This window comes from Trichosurus vulpecula, chromosome 4 (genome assembly GCF_011100635.1).
Source record: "Trichosurus vulpecula isolate mTriVul1 chromosome 4, mTriVul1.pri, whole genome shotgun sequence".
In the NCBI taxonomy this organism is placed as follows: domain Eukaryota; kingdom Metazoa; phylum Chordata; class Mammalia; order Diprotodontia; family Phalangeridae; genus Trichosurus; species Trichosurus vulpecula.
In genome coordinates, this window is record NC_050576.1 from 302,140,953 (window position 1) to 302,162,084 (window position 21,132).

General features: G+C 37.6%; 1 protein-coding gene across 7 annotated transcripts in view; it reads left to right on the top strand.

Annotated features, from left to right (window-relative positions):
• ZC3H13 (zinc finger CCCH-type containing 13) overlaps positions 1-21,132 on the top strand; it is an 87,853-nt gene that overhangs the window by 52,883 nt on the left and 13,838 nt on the right. For all 7 annotated transcript variants that reach the window (XM_036755832.1, XM_036755836.1, XM_036755837.1 and 4 more), the window contains exons 12-14: positions 6,885-7,416; positions 13,975-14,078; positions 14,416-15,429. In XM_036755832.1, coding sequence (XP_036611727.1) covers positions 6,885-7,416; positions 13,975-14,078; positions 14,416-15,429 — 1,650 coding nt within the window. The remainder of the gene's footprint in view (positions 1-6,884; positions 7,417-13,974; positions 14,079-14,415; positions 15,430-21,132) is intronic.

Consider the following 21,132-nt stretch of genomic DNA (forward strand, 5'->3'; position numbering starts at 1 on the left):
GCCTCAGTCCCACAGCTATGTGAATAACTTTCAAATTTATATCTCTGGGTCTAATTTATTAATTCGGTTTTTAATCTTGTTTCCCCTTATAATCTAGTTCCCTACCTATGGACTTGTCACTTGTATTTATTCAATGAACACATATTTCTCAAGTATCTACTTTGATTAAGGTTCTTTTGAAGGGATATATAGAGATATAAAGGATTTCTGTCCTCAACTTAGAGAGATGATATACATATACAAGTTACTTCATTACAAAATAGTATCAGGTGCCATAAGACGGGTTGTCCCAAAAATTTTAGTGCAGTTTTAAGTTTTAAGCCATCTAAATTTAACACTGCCCTAAGACATTCAGGCCACCTTGTATTTGCAAATTGTTTGGCAAACCTTAAAGTGTGGCACAAATATTAGTTATTATTATAAGAGCCATATGAAAAGTATAAGACGATTTCTGAGAAAGCTATTATTTATGACTGAGGTGATCAGGAAAAAAAAATAGATATATTTTAAACTACTTGGCCGTCTTATCAGGGAGTTTCTAGCTATCTCTATTTGTATCTTTTTTCTTTGACCATTACTTACTGAATAATCTCTCCCTGATAGTTTCTCTGGATCCGTTTTACCATTCCTTATTGGACAAGCCCTGCTTCCATTTTAAAAAAAAAAATTGTCTTTCTGAGCTTGTTAACAATGAACCTTTCCATATAGAAAGAACAGAAAAATATGAATAGCATGTACTTTTAAAAAGGTATATAATAAATTTAACATATTAGTTTTAAAGCTGTCTTATTTGTGCTCTTCCCTTTCAGCTACCTTTTGTTCTTTAATGTGGATTTAAAAAAATATTTCGTTGACACTCATTTCTTTTTTCTTTTATTTTTTGACAATCACCATCATTAGTTTCCGTTTGCTCCTTAGGTCCCCCCTTCCCAAGCCCCAACCCTCTCTCCCCAAAAGCCAACTCAACAAACTTCTCTTGTTGCAAGTAAGCACAGCTAAGTAAAACAATATATACATTGGCCATGTCTAAAAATGTATGTCTCAATTTGTACCTAGTCTACTACCTCTTTGTCAGAAGGTGAGAAGCATGATATCATTGGTGCTCTAGAACTATGGTTGGTCTTTGCTTTGAACAGAATTCTTAAATATTTATTTCAAAGTTGTTTTTCTTTATATTGTTGTAGGCAATGTATAATTTGTTCTCCTGGTTCTGTTTATTTTATTCTGCTTCTGTTCTTATGAATCTTCCCAGGTTTCTCTAAATCCAGCCCTTTCATTATTTCTTGTGGTGCAGTAAGAAAAACATTGTATTCATATAATTGTTATTTGTTCAGCCATTCCCCAATTGCATTAGAAACCTCTTGGGTTTCTAGTTCTTTGCTACAACAAAAAGTACTATTATGGATATTTTTGTACTGCTTGAGCAGTACACAGGTCCACCAATAATGTCGTGTCTTTTACATTCTTTTTAACAACTGTCATCTTTTTGTGTCATCTTTTATAGGATTCCACAAATTACTACCTGTGGGCCAAATAGGCCCTTGAGCTAAGAATGGTTTTTATGTTTAAAAATAATGTTTTTATATTTTAAAATGAAAAAACTATTCTTAGTTTGCTACCCTTACTAAAATAGGCTGCAAGCTGGATTTGCTAACCCTTGATCTTTATCAGTCTGATGGATTTGAGGTGGATCCTCAAGATTATTTTAATTTTCATTTCTCTTATTATAAGTGATCTGGAGCATTTTTAAAATATGGTTATTGATAGCTTGCTGTTTTTCTTTTGAGAACTGCCTTGTTGTAACCATTTATCTATTGGAGAATGACTTTTGGTCTTATGTATTTAAGTTCTTTATATCAGACCTTCATTGGAGAAACTAAAAAGATTTTTTTTTTCCCAGTTAACTATTTCTTTTTTAAAATTTAACTGTGTTGATTTTTCTTTGTGCAAAAGCTTTACAATTTTGTGTAATTGAAATTGTTTATTTTGTCTTCTGCAATTCTCTTTTGTTTGGTCAAGAATTCGTTCCTATTCATAGTTGTCAAAGACATCTCCTTCCTTGGTCCTCTAATTTGTTTATGATGTGACCTTTTTACCTAGGTCATGTATATCCAGTTTGAGGTTATTTCAGTGGATTAGTATTGTTCGGAATCTGATTTCTATCTGACTGATTTCCAGTTTCCCCTGCAGTTTTTGAATTTTTACTCCAGCAGCTGGGGTATTTAAGCTTATTGAAAACTATGGTACTGTGTTTGTTGTGTATCTAATCTGATCCACTGGTCAATTTTTTTTTAAACAGTACATTTTTGTAGTTTAGTTTGAAATCTAGTACTTTTAGTCTCCTTCTCACTTGAGAGGTTTGATCATTTATTGTTTGAGCTGAAAACTATTTTAGCTGTATATATGATTGGTATGGTGCCAAATAAGTAAATTAATGTGGGTAGTATTGATATTTTTTATCATTATTGAAATGGACCAACCATGAACAGGTAATACCTCATCAGTTTTTTAGGTCTAGCTATGTTTCTGTAAAGAGTGTTTTGCAGTTTAGTTATATAATTCTTTTGTCTTGGTCGATGTCTCTGAAATAGATATTCTATATATTTCATAATTATTTTGAATGAAATTTTTTTTTCTGTCCCTTTCTGCTGCTGGGTTTTGTTGATAATATGCAGAAATACAAATGACTTATGTGGGATTATTTTATATCCTGTTACTTTACTGGAGTTATTGTTTTTCTCTGCTTTTCTCTTTCTGCTTTGTCTCTTTCTGGTTTTAGGTATCAAGACCATATTTGTATCATTGAAGGAATTTGGTAGGATCCCATCTTTTCCTATTTTTGCAAACAGTTTGTGTAATATTGGAATTGTTCTTTGAATGTTTGATAGAATTCACTTGTAAATCCATCTGCTCTTGTGTAAACCCTTTACCCTCCCCTTTGGGCAGCTGATTACTTTTAAGAATGTCTAGCTTCTTCTGCTTTGGGAAGAGCCTTAATTTTAAGAATGTCTAGCTTCTTCTGCTTTGGGAAGAGCCTTATTTGCTTAACTCCCAGGTGTTGAGAGTTTTTTTTCTTCTGTTTCACCCTTTTTTCTACCCTCCAACCTCCTAATATGTCAGGATTCCACTCTTTCTCTTTGATTTCTCTTTTTTCATTTTGTTTTCACATTGGAGCCTTTCCTTCCTCCCTTCCCATTCCCCTTTTTCAGGAATGCTTCACTCTCTCTTACAACCTGGAGAGTAGATAGAAATTCCTGGAGTTTATCATCTCTAGGAAGGAGACTAGCCAAAACTATGAGCATGAATAGTCTCTTCTCTGACAAATATAAATGCCACACATTCTTTGAAAATCACTGCAAAGTTCTTCTTGCTTCCCATACTTGTTGGAAATGACCTACATTTTTTCCCCCTTTGTTTGTGCTAGTTGGTTCCCTGAATTGCTGGGGCAAACTAGATACAGGGTCTTCAGTCCAGGATTTGTGACACTTTCTATCCATCCTTCTCTAATTTATTAGTAAATTAGTTAAATCTTGCTAAGCATTTACAAATTCGTCTTTCTTATCTTGTACAAATCACTATATCTTATCAACTATTATGACCTTCTTGAGTCCTCCTTTTTCCACTTCGTCTCCTTTTCCTGATTGAGTTCTGCTTCTCCTTCTGTTCATCTTCTTTCCCCTTATGTCCCTTCACTTTTTTTTTGTTTGTTTCTGCTGTTCTTCACTCCCTCAGATCCTTAATCTTCAATCCTGAATCGCCAGCTGTCTATTGGGCATTTCAAACTGGGTGCCCCAGAGACAGCTTAAATTGAGCATATCCCAAAACTAAATTCATTATCTTCCTCTCTCCCTTTCCCAAAACCTCCTTTCTACCAAGTTTCTACCAAACTTCCCTGTTTCTTTTGCAGGCACCACCATCCATCCTGTCTCTTAGGTTTGTAATCTTGACACCCTAGACCCCTCATTCTCTCTCACCCCTTATATTCAGTCACTTGCCAAATCCTGTCATTTCTACCTTCACAACATTTCTTGTATCCATCTCTTTCCCTTCATTGCCACAGCTCTACAACCTTAGTTGAGACCTTTATTGCCTTTCTTTTAGACTGTTAAAATAGCTTCCTGTTAAATCTTCCTGCCACAAGTCTCTCACTACTCCAGTCTATCCTACATGTGGCTGCCAAAGTAATTTTCTGAACATGTGACTCCTACTCAGTTAATTCCAGTGAATTTCTTTGCTTCTAAGATAAAATATAAACTCCTCTGCTTTGATTTTAGGGCTCTACACAACTTGGCTGCAACCTATATTTTCATCCTCTTTGGACATTAATCCTTCTCATACTCTGCAATCTCGCTACATTGGTCTTTTCTCTGTTCTTCACACACAGTACTCTTGTCTCCCATCTCTGTGCCCGTTGCATTGGCCATTCTCCATTCTTGGAATGCACTCCCTTCTTAATCCTTGCCTCAAGAGAGTCTTGTTTTTCCTTTAAGATATAGTTCATACACCATCTCCTATATGAAGATGAAAATTTCCTGAGCCCCCATCTGCTAGTGGCCTTCCTCCTAAATTACCTTGTATTTAACTATTTTATATTGATGTTTTATGTTTTCCATGTGTATTTGTTGTCTCCCTCCTTGCCAGCAGGGTCTGTTGCATTCTTTTATACCTGTGTTCCAGGACCGTAGCACAGTGTCTGACATATAGTAGGCACTTCAAAAATATTTGATTCATCTTGAATTCTTTTCTTCTTTTACCTTGGATCCTTTTTGTTCCTCTTCCTTCAGAAAGTGATATTTTTTCCTATAGAATTTGAGCTCCTTGTGAATAGGGCCTGTCTTATTTTTCTCTATATATCCTCAGCACTTAACATAGAATTTTGCACATATTAAATGCTTAGCACATGTTTTATTTGAGTCCTCCCAAATTCCTTTACTCCAAATTCAATCTCTTCTTCATGATTCCATATCCATTCTGTTCATGCTAATAATTCCCTATACTGCCTCTGTTCCCACTGGAGCCAGAAGTGGATTCTAGTCTTTTTGCTTATAACTGTGATTTTATGAAAATAATTGAACTTTCCTGCAAAGTAATTATAGTTTCCTTATTATTAATATGAAAAGTTTGGATTAAATGGTCTTAATGCTGTTTTTTACCTTTTAAGTTCCATGATCTTTTATATCTTATGCCAGTATAAATGTACTTCTACATTTATGTGGGCAGAGGTGGGTAAATCTGTGTCAGGAAAAATCAGATTTCATGGGGGTCACAGCCTCATTGCTTTGAACCCCTTATTTAGAAACTTGACTGTTGTCAATATTATATATAGTAAATATTATTGATGTTAATTTTTTAGCACTCTTAAGTTTTATAAAATACTTTCCTCAGGGATAGTCTTGTGAGTCAGTTTGTTATCAGCCCCGTGTTTTTTTTTATTAGGACACTGAGTCTCAGGGAGCTTAATTGACTTGTCCAGTGTCATATGGCTTTATAGGTGTCTGAGTAGAGACTTAAAACCTTATCTTCTGACTCTAAGACCAATTGACTTGCCAAATGGGTTGATGTATATCCCCTCTTTTTTTTTTTTTTGCCAGACTACTGACTGAGCTATGTAATAATGACCTTTTGTTTTTAATGAACCATCAGTCAAGTATGAATATAGGAAAATCATAATAGTCCTAGAGTTCTTTGTTGAACATTTTCTAACGTTATGCTTTATCCAGCAGCCTACCCTTCAACTCTTTATCATAGGATGAACATAGTCACTCAATTCAGCAGTAGAGCAACTTTGACATTTCATTTTCTGTGTAGCTTTTCTTTCTCCCATAGACAGAAGTAAATAGAATATTCTTCACTACTTCTAGTTTAAAGCAAAAAATAGTTGTGTGCTCATAATACAGTAATGAGTGTTTTACTTGAAAAATTGCATAATTTAGCAATTGTTAATAAACTAACATCCTAGGTAAAAACTATTCACCTGAGTAATCAATCGTTTAATAGATTAAACATTTTAATTACTAGACAGTAATTGCTAATTCTAAATATCACATGATACTTTTCAACTTTCATTGAAAGCAAAAGCAAAACGACTTTTGCTTTTTTACTTTTGAGTATCATTTCAAGGTTACTAAGCTTTTGGCATATAAAAATCCTTAAAACTCTAGCCTTTTGAAATGAATACATACTTTGTTTTAATGTATTTATTTCCCCAAAACTCCCTTGTATTTTTTTGCCTATTGTGGCCAAAAGTTATGGGTATGAATATTATGAGTGTGATTGTTAACCTTTCCTTAGCCCACCTCCCAGCCCTTCCCTACCCTCAATTGCATTCTATATTTGTCTACCTTGCTGCTCTTTTCCATTTTTGTGAGTGATCTCCTTATGTCTTGAGAACATAGAGATGATACTTGAAGAATGGAGGGGGTGGAAAGTGGAGTTGGAGCAGTGTGTAGAGCCCATCTTTGCATATAAAGATATGAATGCAGTGGGGGTTGTGGATTGGAGAACATGGAGGAATTTTTTACTTTAAAGGAAGCTGTTATGATTACACATGTCTATCTATTAGTAAACATAATAGGTATTTTCCCCACTGATGTAGTACAGTAAAGAGAGCATTGGCCTAGAGTCAGAACCTGGTAGCACATCCTGCCTTTGATGTGAGTCAGTACCTGTGTAACTCTGGGCAAACCACATAACCTCCCTAGCCTCTTACTTCTCTTCTGTAAAATGATGGGGTTGAACTAGCTGGCCTCCAAGGTCCCTTTTAGTTCTGAGTTTGTGTTCCTGTTTATCTATTAGGATAAAATTTGAACTTTTTAATGATGTATTTTGACTTGAAAAACATGTCAATCAAATTATTCATTGGTAAAACTTTATTTTTGTTGTAGATCCAAGACCAAACTCACCAGTACGCCATCAAGGAAGGAGTGATGAACTTGAGCGTGATGAAAGAAGAGAGGAACGAAGGATAGACAGAACTGATGACAGAAGAGATGAGAGGGCTAGAGAAAGGGAAAGAGAGAGGGAGAGGGAGAGAGAGAGGGAAAGGGAACGCGACAGAGAGAGAGAAAAAGAGAGAGAATTAGAACGAGATCGTGCCAGGGAGAGGGAGAGAGAAAGGGAAAGGGAAAAAGACAGAGAGCGTGATCGAGATAGAGATCGAGAACACGATCGAGAGAGGGAACGAGAGAGAGAACGAGAGAGGGAGAAAGAAAGGGAACGGGAAAGGGAAGAACGGGAAAGAGAGAGGGAACGGGAAAGAGAAAGAGAACGAGAACGAGAGCGAGCGAGAGAAAGGGAAAAAGAACGTGATCGTCAGAGGGATTGGGAAGACAAAGGAAGAGAAGATCGAAGGGAAAAAAGAGAAGATGTTCGAGAAGACAGGAATCCAAGAGATATTCATGATGAGAGAAAATCAAAGTAAGAGTGATTAAGAATCAGCTTATTAGTGCATTAGCATCTAGAGTTAAAAAGCTGTTTAACGTTTAATCATACCCATCATCTTGTTCCTTGGTCCTCACAGAACCTTGAAAATGCTTCAGTAACATTTTTAGAGTTTTTATTCTAATGTGAGTGTTACCTACCTTCAGTTTAAGTTGCTATTATTTCTTCTTTATACTGTCTTCTAATTTTCTGTTCCACATTTGCACCTTCCTGGCTTTTTCTGATTCTTTATATTATTAAAAATTCTATGTCTAATGTACTTTGAATTTTTCAGAGGAAAGACATATATTTTTTTCTTGCGTGTCCCCTGGGTTGAGAGGAGATAATTCAGTTCTCTGATTTAAAAGGCCTTTTGGATAGTTGAACCATTGTGTTCTAAGGGGAATCTCAACCATCATCCTGTTGGGCTGTAGTGTGTTTTCTAGTAAGGGTTAACCTGAGGGTGATAATTTCAACAAAATTGTTTCTATGATCATAAATTTGGAGCTGGAAGGGGCCTTAGACACAATTTAGTCCTAATTCCTTCATTTTACTGATATGGGAATTGAGGCTGAGAGAAGTGACTTGCCTAGTGTCACACAGGTAAAGCTAGAATTTAAAGATGCTCCTCCAACTTCAAATCCAATGCTCTTTTCCTGTACTACATTTCTACTTGAGCCTACCATAGCATATCTGAGACATTAGTATAGAGTTCTTTTCAGAAATTCTGAGGTTATTTATTATAAATCTAATCTCTTAGCATACATCCCCCCTTAGGTCTCCCCCCCACTCTCCCTTTTGGGCATCTAAGTATTTAACCTGTTTGTAAATATCTTTAGCATAGGTTACATAGATGTATATTCTAGAGACATAAAATAGTGATGGAAAATAAGAGGTCTAAATGGAAATAGAAATACCAGAGTAATTTAGGTTCCCTTCCCATCAGATCTTAATCAGAACTAACTAAAATTCAACCTAGAAAAAATGCTATGTTGCTGTGTACATACACTATAATCAAGAAACCCAGTGAAAATGTGAATTTCCTAAATTTGTTACTAAATAGGCTTCTTCCCTCCCCCCCTACCCCCCTTCCTTTGAATAAGTACTCAAATAGTGAGTATAATAAAGACCTTATCTCATTGTTGTGGTAGTTTCTCCCATCTGTGGTACAGATAGCAACACATCCATGCCTACTTACCTATGTGATTCTTGTCAATGTCTTCCCATAAGGTCACCAATAAGGTCCATCTAACATGATGGAAGCTTTCCTTTCTTTCTGCTGACGTTGTTGATATTACCAGTGGAACACTGGCTACATGTACCTGTTATCCTTCATTTTTACCATGTGAGCAACTCATTTTTTCTTCATATCTGATATTTCCTTGATGACATCTTTTGTATCTTCAGTGATTATATGTTGCAACTTGGATGTCAGCCACACACCATTTGCCTCCATTGCCTTCTTTGTGACATGCATTTTAAAAAATTCTTCAGAGACACTTGTTTTCCATGTATCGCTGTAGTACACCAACACTGGTAGAATGTCAGTATAAAAAGATCAGCCTTTGCTTTCATGTGAAACTTTGCTGAAGTAAAGGAGTTTTACAGTCTTCTAGAAGCAGTCCCATCTTTTCTCATCCTTCTTTTCAACTCTGGGCCTAACTTATTATTCACCTATATCAATAGACTGTTCCAGATCCTGTTCCAGATCCCAGATATACATACTGTTGGACAAGCTCTATAGGGTGACCCTCTAAATGCATGTTGATACCTTGGCAAAAAAGATTCTTCGTCCACCTAGTCTTTTGTATATGGATGGATGGATGGGCCAAACTGCTTTGAGTGATTACAGTTATTATTTTTTTGCAGAATGTTTCTTTTTCAAAAATTTATTTGTTTAATATATTTAGTTTTCAGCATTGATTTTCACAAGAGTTTGAATTACAAATTTTCTCCCCATTTCTACCCTCCCACCCACTCCAAGATGGCATATATTCTGGTTGCCCTGTTCCCCAGTCAGCCCTCCCTTCTGTCACCCCACTCCCCTCCCATCCCCTTTTCCCTTCTTTCTTGTAGGGCAAGATAAATTTCTACGCCCCATTGCCTGTATATCTTATTTCCTAGTTGCATGCAAAAACTTTTTTTTTTGTTTTTGAACATCTGTTTTTAAAACTTCTGAGTTCCAAATTCTCTCCCCTCTTCCCTTCCCACCCACCCTCCCTAAGAAGGCAAGCAATTCAACATAGGCCACATGTGTATCATTATGTAAAACCCTTCCACAATACTCATGTTGTGAAAGACTAACTATATTTTGCTCCTTCCTAACCTATCCCCCTTTATTGAATTTTCTCCCTTGACCCTGTCCCCTTTCGAAAGTGTTTGTTTTTGATTACCTCCACCCCCATCTGCCCTCCCTTCTATCATCCCCCCTTTTTTTATCTTCTTCCTCCTTTTTTCCTGTGGGGTAAGATTCCCAGTTGAGTGTGTATGGTATTCCCTCCTCAGGTCAAATCTGATGAGAGCAAGATTCACTCATTCCCCGTCACCTGCCTTCTGTTCTTTTCCTACAGAAATGCTTTTTCTTGCCACTTTTATGTGAGATAATTTACCCCATTCTATCTCTCCCTCTCTCAATGTATTCCCCTTTCATCCCTTAATTTGATTTTATTTCTTTTAGATATCTTCCCTTCATCTTCAACTAACCCTGTGCCCGTGTTCTCTCTCTCTCTCTCTGTCTCTGTCTCTCTCTCTCTCTCTATATATATATATATATACACACACACACACACACACACACACATATATACATACATACACATTCACATATACATATATACACATATACACATATATACACATATATACACATATATACATATATATGTGTATATGTGTGTGTGTGTGTGTGTGTGTGTATGCATATTCCTTTCAGCTACCCTAATACCGAGGTCTCATGAATCGTACACATCATCTTTCCATGTAGGAATGTAAACAAAACAGTTCAACTTTAGTAAGTCCCTTGCAATTTCTTTTTCTTGTTCTTTTTCTTGATTACCTTTTCATGCTTCTCTTGATTCTTGTGTCTGAAAGTCAAATTTTTTATTCAGCTCTGCTCTTTTTCACTGAGAAAGCTTGAAAGTCCTCTATTTTATTGAAAGTCCATATTTTGCCTTGGAGCATGATACTCAGTTTTGCTGGGTAGGTGATTCTTGGTTTTAATCCTAGCTCCATTGACCTCCGGAATATCGTATTCCAAGCCCTTCGATCTCTTAATGTAGAAGCTGCTAGATCTTGTGTTATTCTGATTGTGTTTCCACAATACTCAAATTGTTTCTTTCTGGCTGCTTGCGGTATTTTCTCCTTGATCTGGGAGCTCTGGAATTTGGCGACAACATTCCTGGGAGTTTTCTTTTTGGGATCTTTTTCAGGAGGTGATCTATGGATTCTTTTAATTTCTGTTTTACCCTCTGGCTCTAGAATATCAGGGCAGTTCTCCTTCATAATTTCTTGAAAGATATTTAGGCTCTTTTTTTGATCATGGCTTTCAGGTAGTCCAATAATTTTTAAATTGTCTCTCCTGGATCTGTTTTCCAGGTCAGTGGTTTTTCCAATGAGATATTTCACATTGTCTTCCATTTTTTCATTCCTTTGGTTCTGTTTTATAATATCTTGATTTCTCATAAAGTCACTAGCTTCCACTTGCTCCAATCTAATTTTTAAGGTAGTATTTTCTTCAGTGGTCTTTTGGACCTCCTTTTCCATTTGGCTAATTCTGCCTTTCAAGGCATTCTTCTCCTCATTGGCTTTTTGGAGCTCTTTTGCCATTTGAGTTAGTCTATTTTTTAAGGTGTTGTTTTCTTCAGTATATTTTTCAGTATTTTTTTGGGTCTCCTTTAGCAAGTCATTGACTTGTTTTTCATGGTTTTTTCGCATCCTTCTCATTTCTCTTCCCAATTTTTCCTCTACTTCTCTAACTTGCTTTTCCAAATCCTTTTTGAGCTCTTCCATGGCCTGAGACCAGTTCATGTTTTTCTTGGAGGCCTTTGTTGTAGGCTCTTTGACTTTGTTGACTTCTTCTGGCTGTATGTTTTGGTCTTCTTTGTCACCAAAGAAGGATTCCAAAGTCTGAGATTGAATCTGGGTGTGTTTTCGCTGCCTGGCCATAGTCCCAGCCAACTAACTTGACGCTTGAGTTTTTCGGCAGGGTATGACTACTTGTAGAGTTAAGAGAACTATGTTCCACACTTGGGGGGATGCGCCAGCTCTGCCACACCAGCACTCCTCCTTCCCCAAGAACCCCCAACCCGGACTGGACTTAGATCTTCAACAGGCTCTTCACTCCTGCTCTGATCTGCCACTTAATTCCTCCCACCAGGTGGGCCTGGGGCTGGAAGCAACTGCAGCTGTAGTTCTGTAGCTGCCCCTCCTCCGCTTCCCCCCAGGGTGGTGGCCGAACCACGAACTCCTTCTACTCCTGTAGCTTTTCCCACTAACCTCTGTTGTCTTTGGTGTTTGTGGGTTGAGAAGTCTGCTAACTGCTGCAGTTCACTGAATCAGGGCGCCAGGGCACGCTCCGCATGGCTCCTGGTCTGGTTGGTCCGTGCCGCTTACACTGGGCTCGGCTCCCCTCTGCTCCCAGTTCCGTGCGGGATAGACCTTACCCAGAGACCATCCAGTCTGTCCTGGGCTGGAGCCCTGCTTCCCTCTGCTATTTTGTGGGTTCTGCAGTTCTAGAATTGGTTCAGAGCCATTTTTTATAGGTTTTTGGAGGGACTCGGCGGGGAGCTCATGCTAGTCCTTGCTTTCCAGCTGCCATCTTGGCTGCGCCCCCGTGATTACACTTATCCTCTGGGAAGTTACTGTGTGTTGTCTTGGGCTGATATAATCAGCACAGTGTTATCAGGAGCTTATCTACATGGAATCCCTCTTCAACCTGTATTCTGTGATGGCTCTCTTTCACTGATATTACTTCTTGCACTTAATTTTCTTTGCTTTTTGTGTGGATAGTGCTCATGATAGTCTATTATCTTTCTTTAGAAGATTTCATAAATAAGTTTATATTCTAACCTGTTGTTGCTTTTGGAAACCATTTCTCTTTATTTGGCAAAGAACGCAAGTTTTTGCTAAGGCTCTGCAATATTTTGGTAATTAATTTGCTTTAGTTAAACTTCATTATATAAAATTATCATAGTCCATGTCAGTGTCTCCATTTTAAATTCTTCTTTAGATCATAAGGGTCATATTGTTTCATTTGTACATACATGTTTTTCTTTAAACTGATTCTGATCTCTGACAATTTCATGGTCTGACTGAACAAAGATAGACTGAGGCATAACTCCTACGTTAATAATGTCTTCCTATTTGTTTTAGAATAATGTGTTTTGTGCTCTGTTATTTGGTACATGCCGTGTGGAGTGCCTACTATTTTTTTTTAAAAAGCAAGTGTTCATAATATGAATTCTTGAGGCTTTTGTGTAACTAACATACAAGGCTCTGACTTCTTTCTTCCCTTCTTCCTAAACTGTGCTTTCTCATATCTCTCCCCATTCTTAATTTTTCTGCTGAGTTTCAAGAGTGCACATTGATTTGAAATGGAAGTTCTTATGAGATTCTTTATAGAATTTTTTTTACCACTCCATAGTCCCTGATGTTGCTATGTAAGCTGCAATTATTTTGTAGTGTTTTTGCAAATACTTGCCATGCATTACAGGTTGGTCGTTAATACAAAAAATACTATTTCTTTTTGTCTTTAGGCACACAATAAAAACCACTCCACTAACTCACTGTCTTTCCATTTGGCTACAACTGTTTACTGCTTTCATTTACAGCAAGAACATCAAGATCTCTATGACATTGTATGTCTATGACAGAGCACATCTACAACAGCATGTCCACTTGTTGGTCACTGAACAAGTTTCTAGAGGACAAATAATCAAAGTTTGATGGCTTAAAAACTATGATTGTTAGCACCCTTTGCCCCTTTTTCTCTACACTCTTGCTGCTGTAGCAGAAGCAGAAGGTGATCTCATAGGACTTAGAATATTTTGTGTTTTTGTATTTCTTGGGTTGCCATGGCACAAAAAACCCAAACAAACACTGGGTAACCAACTTACCTTTGATATGCCTCTGTGTCTTTAGCTAGGTTAGTCCTGAGAAAACCGAAATGCTTTCCAGAATTGGCACAGCCTTCAAATACCTAGGGTCACTGTCACCCCACAGTGAGGCAATAGAGAAAGATTTTGTGGAGACCAAAGAATAAATCTTGTGGAAATAATGTATTTTCCAAATTCGTTGATTTTTTTAAAAATTGATTTCTCTTTAACATTTTATCATATTATTTCTGTTTAAATGACTGAGTAAAGGAAAATGATCTTGAGAATTATTTTGCTAGGGAGGTAATATTTCATTAAAATGGATTAATTTGGGGTATTTTTTTGTCTGGGACAGATGTTATGTAATAAAACTATACTACTCCTAGTTCTAACAGCTGTTAAAGTGCAGAACTTTTTTCCTTTCATCTTGTTTTGCTAAATTGAAGTTACTCTCCCAATTTAGGAAGCGCCATAGAACTGAAAGCAGTCCTAGTCCTCGACAGTCACCCAAACGTCGACGTGAACATTCTCCTGATAGTGACGCCTACAATAGTGGAGATGATAAAAGTAAGCGTAACTTAATTAACTTTGGTATTTGGGCTCACTCATAACTATAAACTTATTGAGAGTAAGAACTTAATATGAGATCATTTTCCTCATTATCTCAGTTACTGAATAGCTTCATTTTAGGTACACACTTGCTTTAGAATAATAGTATTTGTGATTGAAAACCTGCTTTGACCATTGGTGGTCAAGCTGCTTGTCTTTGTTTTCTCAATTGTAATATTTATGTTAAATATTTTCACCCTAAACCTTGAAAATTTAGCAGGAGGTAGCATTTGATTGTTGCGATTTGTTGTATGTAATGCTTTATTCTTGCTTTTTCTCTTTCATGTTTGAATAGATGAAAAACATAGATTGTTGAGCCAGGTTGTAAGACCTCAGGAATCTCGTTCACTTAGCCCTTCACACATGGCGGAAGATAGGCAGAACCGGTGGAAAGAGGAAGACCGAAAGCCAGAAAGAAAAGAGAGCTCTAGACGCTATGAAGAGCAAGAGCTCAAAGAGAGAGTCTCTTCTGGAGACAAGCAAAGGGGGGAGCAGCCAGAAGTAACAGAAAGCTCAAGAACACGTACACAAGAAAGTGTTGGACACCACCAGCCTGAAGAGCGAGATGGGTCTGATCGAGCACATGAGGAAAACAAGAAAAAGTCCAAAGTACCAAAAAGGACCACTAAGAGAAAGAAAGAGGAAGATGTTGGAATGGAGAGATACAGCACTGAGTCAGCGACAGAAGAGGGTCAAGTATTTTCACCTAAGAAAGGACAGAAGAAGAAAAATGTTGAAAAGAAGCGTAAAAGGTCGAAAGGGGATTCTGATATTTCTGATGATGAATTAATTCCACATAGTAAGAAGAAAAAAGGCCCAAGGACCCCACCTGCGACCACAAAAGAGGAGTTGGTTGAGGTGTCAGGTGAGAAAAATGGAACAACTGGAGAGGTTTCCCAGAAAAGAGAAGATGCATTTAGTGACTGGTCTGATGAAGATGTCCCTGATCGTGGAGATGTGATTGTACCTGAGCGTTCAACTGAAGAATCTCATAGAAAGTGTCACAGAACCAGAGTGGAGAAAATTGAAGCACCCCATGTTACCATAGAAGATGCACCACATCGCAAGCCAATTGATCAAAAACGGAGTAGCAGCTTGGGAAGCAATCGTAGTCATGCTTCTAGCCGCCTGCGATCACCTTCCAATGATTCCGCCCATCGCAGTGGAGATGACCTGACTGGTCGGAAGAGAGTCTTGCACAGTAGCTCCAGAGATAGAGAAAAGACAAAAAGCTTAGAAATTCCGGGAGAGAGAAAATCCAGGATTGATCAGTTGAAACGTGGGGAGCCCAGTCGCAGTATTTCTTCAGGTAATTAAGTGGAGTCCATAGATTTTGGTTACCTTGGTTTAAAAAAAAGCAATGTAGTCCACCACTTGTATGTGTTTTTATTAGCCTTGGATGATCGTGAAATTGTGCATATTGTAGACCATCAGCATTGAGCAAGGACCCCTTCATAGAATGGTTTAATGACATTTTAGTTAATAGGTAAAGGAGCTACTATGAGCTTCTTATGTTAGGCAGTGGATCTGAAATCAAAACATTTTGCCTATGAAAAGAAGCTAACATAAATTAAAGTCTTTTTGAAAACAATGCATATAAAATTTTTTGGCATTTGCCATTTTAGCTAACATTACAGCATTTATAGGTTGTCACACTCCTGCTGTCAGGTAACTAAACAAAGTTCTGCACAATTTAATAGCTTTTCCAATTATGGAAACAATGTCTTCTCTGTTCGTGTAACTTTTGAAGAAATACGAACTTGTTAGAATAATAAGCTGAGTAGTTTTATGTAATGCTTTAAAATAATCTCTTAATCTTGGAAATAAGTTTTAAAGGTTGTACCTTCAAATAATTACTAACCTCCATCCTACTTTTTCAATACTGAATACCAGTGTCATATTGATAATATTTCTAATGATGCTAATCATTTTTAACTTGAGGTAGTATGACAGTAGAACTTAATTGACGAAACTTGGTAGAGTTGTTTAAGTTGTTGGGGACCTCACACGAGGAGCTTAGAATTATATGGAACAAGGTGGAATAGAAGTGGAAAAGGAAAGTTTATGTCCTTCTGTAGGAACTGGTTATAGGAGCAAAGGAGTAACCTTATCAGGTCTCATAATAATTACTGAAACTTCATTTCCTTCTATCCACTTTGCTCCTCCCTCCCTCCCAGTGAACATACTACTCCTGATGTGGTCAGAGTACAGCTGGACTCCCTAGTCTTAGATCCTACTCCTCTTAATGTATCCTATTCTTGTATTACCTTTCTTGGCTGCCATATCATAGTTTATTCATATTGTGCATAAAGTTCACTAGTTGACCGCCCTTGGAACTTCTCCGCTACCTTTTATCTAGCCATGTCTTCCCCAATAATGTTTTTGAAATTTTGGGAGGGAGCGGAGGAGTCTGAATGTAAGACTTTACATTTATCACTATTAAATTAAATTTGACTCAAAGTTCTAACATGTTAGGATGTTTTAAAATCCTGACTATGACCGGCTATTGTGTTAGCTATCCTTCCCAGTTTTATGTCTTCTGTAAAATTGACAACCATGCCCTCTTTGACTTTGAGTCACTGGTAAAGATATTAAACAGCACAGGACCAAGCAGAGATCCCTGGGACATTCTGCTAGAGACCTCTTTCCAAGTTGTTATCAAACAATAAATTAGCATTTTGTGAGGCTGAGCATTGAACCAATGATAAATCCACATAACTGTAGTATCATCTAGCCTTTACCTTTCCTTCTTTTCCATAAGACTAGCATTAAGTTGTCAAGTGCTTTGTTGGAACTACAGTAGAAGTGTTTCCCTTAGGAACTGAGCTTAGTCTGGCAGAGTCCATTGATGGTGAAGCCACACTGGCTCCCTGGGATCATAGTTTTCTTTTGTTCTTTTCCTTGATTTTTGGTGACCAACCATTTTATTAGTACGTTTTAGAATTTACAGGAATGAGGGACAGACCTATTGACTTAGAGTTTACAGATTTCCTTTTGTTATTTGTGAAAATTAAGACATTTGTCTTTTCTCAGATCCATATGGTACCTTTTCCACATTTTGTGATCTTTAAAAATAAAATCACCAAAAATGCTCAACTAGTTTTCACATCTGATAGTTCTTTTGCTGCCCAAGGAAGAAAGATATTATTCATCTTGACTTGGTGACTTGGACATCTAATTAAATTCTTAATAACTTTTACTTACCTTGGTTATCTACTTGCTATTTTTTCTTTTCCTTATAATGTAAAAATCTGTCCTTAGCAGAGTAAACAGAAATAAAACTTCAGCATCTTTATCTTATTTTCATTCACTATCATTGTCCTGTCCACCCTTAGGTAAAGCCCTATCCTTGTTGGTAACTCTTTTCCTCAATATAAATTTTATAACTGTTACTGTCTTCCTTACTGTTCTTTATGAGTATAAGCTTATTTTCAGCTTTAGCACTCCTGATACTATATTTTTAAAATCCTATAGAACTTTTGTATTCATTCTGTTATATGCTTTTACTTCTGTACACAAAATCCATGCTGGTTGCTGAGGTCCTTGTGTATCCACATCAGTCTTTTTAGATAACTTTCCCTTCCCCCCCATTTCTCTTTCTATCCTCAGAATTTTGTCCTTGAAAGTTTCCCACTGCTCTTGACTGACTTCCCTTACTTAATCTTGGCCTGCAGGACTCTGTCTATCCTGTTCCTTTGATTCCTGATCTCTTGAAATCTAGGGTTTATACCAGACTATGCTTGGCCTTTCTCTCTACCACTCTCATCACTCTCCCCTAAGGTCCTTTTTTTTTTTTTTGTTACCAGCAACCATTTTATTCTTAATGAGAATCAATTTGGTTTAATTCATTAAACATTTATTAAGCCAGACACTGTGCTAAGAGCTAGAGATACAAATAAGAAAAAGAAGGCTAGCCCCTGCCTTCGAGGAGCTTATAGTCTAATGGGGGAAGAAGGAAGCTGAAAAGGGGAGAGGTGACCAGGGCTACACAGCACGGAGGCAAGGCCAAGTAGAGGTGCTCATGGAAAAACAGTTACTTGGAAAATTCTGAGCCCTAGAAAGGAAGGCATGGGGAGGAGTTAAATGTTTTACCTGCTGTTTCTCTAGTCTGAGGGAAAAGGCAATTGAGGGAGATGAGAAGCTCCTGATTATCAATAGCTGAGTTGTTCTGCATGGTGATAAGATTTCAGGTGATCATGGTGAAGGAAAAATGATTCTGTGATGGAAATTAGAATCAATTCCAAAATGTCATTATTGATAGCTTCCTTGGATTCCTGTGAATATCTTGGTATTTCTCTTCAATTCCTCAGTCAACCTACATTGTCAAACTGTTGTCAAATTTTATTATTTTTACCTTCACAATTTCTCGTACATCCCTTTTTCTTTACTTACACAGCTCTCATCCTCATATAGGCCCTTTATCACCTCTTGCTTGCACCATTGTTCTGCCCTTCTGGTTGGTCTCTGTGCCACAAGGCCATTTCCACTCCTATCAGCTAGCTGCCAAGGTGATTTTCTTAATTTAATTTATTTAATATATTTAGTTTTCAGCATTGATTTTCACAAGAGTTTGAATTATGAATTTTCTCCCCATTTCTACCCTCCCACCCACTCCAAGATGGCATATATTCTAGTTGCCCCGTTCCCCAGTCAGCCCTCCCTTCTGTCACCCCACTCCCCTCCCATCCCCCTTTCCCTTCTTCTCTTGTAGGGCAAGATAAATTTCTATGCCCCATTGCCTGTGTATCTTATTTCCTAGTTTCATGCAAAAATTTTTTTTGGTTTGTTTTTGAACATCTGTTTTTAAAACTTTGAGTTCCAAATTCTCTCCCCTCTTCCCTCCCCACCCACCCTCCCTAAGAAGGCAAGCAAGTCAACATGGGCCACATGCTTATCATTATGTAAAACCCTTCCACAATACTCATGTTGTGAAAGACTAACTATGTTTTGCTCCTTCCTAACCTATCCCCCTTTATTGAATTTTCTCCCTTGACCCTGTCCCTTTTTGAAAGTGTTTTTGATTCCCTCCTCCCCATCTGCCCTCCCTTCAATTGTCCCCCCTTTATAATCTTCTTCCTCCTTTTTTCCTGTGGGGTAAGATACCCAATTGAGTGTGTATGGTATTCCCTCCTCAGGTCAAATCTGATGAGAGCAAGATTCACTCATTCCTCCTCACCTGCCTTCTGTTCTTTTCCTACAGAACTGCTTTTTCTCGCCACTTTTATGTGAGATAATTTACCCCATTCTATCTCTCCCTTTCTCCCTCAATATATTCCTCTCTTATCCCTTAATTTGTTTTAATTTTTTTAGATATCATCCCTTCATATTCAACTCACCCTGTGCCCTCTGTCTATATGTGTGTGTGTGTGTATATGTATACACACACACATATACCTACATATATACATACATACACACATATGTATATATATATATACATACACACATGTATATGCATATTCCTTTCAGCTACTCTGATACTGAGGTCTCATGAATCGTACACATCATCTTTCCATGTAGGAATGTAAACAAAACAGTTCAACTTTATTAAGTCCTTTATGATTTCTCTCTCTTGTTTACCTTTTCATGCTTCTCTTGATTCTTGTGTTTGAAAGTCAGATTTCCTATTCAGCTCTGGTCTTTTCACTGAGAAAACTTGAAAGTCCTCTATTTTATTGAAAGTCTATATTTTGCCTTGGAGCATGATACTCACTTTGCTGGGTAGGTGATTCTTCGTTTTAATCCTAGCTCCATTGACCTCCGGAATATCATATTCCAAGCCCTTCAATCCCTTAATGTAGAAGCTGCTAGATCTTGTGTTATTCTGATTGTGTTTCCACAATACTGAAATTGTTTCTTTCTGGCTGCTTGCAGTATTTTCTCCTTGATCTGGGAGCTCTGGAATTTGGCAACAATATTGCTAGGAGTTTTCTTTTTGGGATCTTTTTCAGGAGGTGTTCTGTGGATTCTTTCAATTTCTATTTTACCCTCTGGCTCTAGAATATCAGGGCAGTTCTCCTTCATAATTTCTTGAAAGATGATATCTATGCTCTTTTTTTGATCATGGCTTTCAGGTAGTCCAATAATTTTAAAATTCTCTCTCCTGGATCTATTTTCCGGGTCAGTGGTTTTTCCAATGAGATATTTCACATTGTCTTCCACTTTTTCATTCCTTTGGTTCTGTTTTATAATATCTTGATTTGTCCCAAAGTCACTAGCTTCTACTTGCTCCAATCTAATTTTTGAGGTAGGTAGTATTTTCTTCAGTGGTCTGTTGGACCTCCTTTTCCATTTGGCTAATTCTGCCTCTCAAGGCTTTCTTCTCCACATTGGCTTTTTGGAGCTCTTTTGCCATTTGAGTTAGTCTATTTTTTAAGGTGTTGTTTTCTTCAGTATATTTTTCAGTATTTTTTTGGGTCTCCTTTAGCAAGTCATTGACTTGTTTTTCATGGTTTTCTCACATCCTTCTCATTTCTCTTCCCAATTTTTCCTCTACTTCTCTAACTTGCTTTTCCAAATCCTTTTTGAGCTCTTCCATGGCCTGAGACCAGTTCATGTTTTTCTTGGAGGCTTTTGTTGTAGGCTCTTTGACTTTGTTGACTTCTTCTGGCTGTATGTTTTGGTCTTCTTTGTCACCAAAGAAAGATTCCAAAGTCTGAGACTGAATCTGAGTGCTTTTTTGCTGCCTGGCCATGTTCCCAGCCAACTTACTTGACCCTTGAGTTTTTCATTGGGGTATGACTGCTTGTAAAGAGTACTTTGTTCTAAGCTTGAGGGGATGCGCTGTTGTTTTCAGAGCTATTTCTCTACAGCCAGCTCTGCCACACCAGCACTCCTCCTTCCCCAAGAACCACCAGCCTGGACCTGACTCAGATCTTCAGCAGGCTCTGCACTCCTGCCATGATCTGCCACTTGATTCCTCCCACCAGGTGTGCCTGGGGCCAGAAGCAACTGCAGCTGTAGTTATGTAGCTGCACCACCCCCGGGGCAGTGGCTGAACAGGGAACTCTTT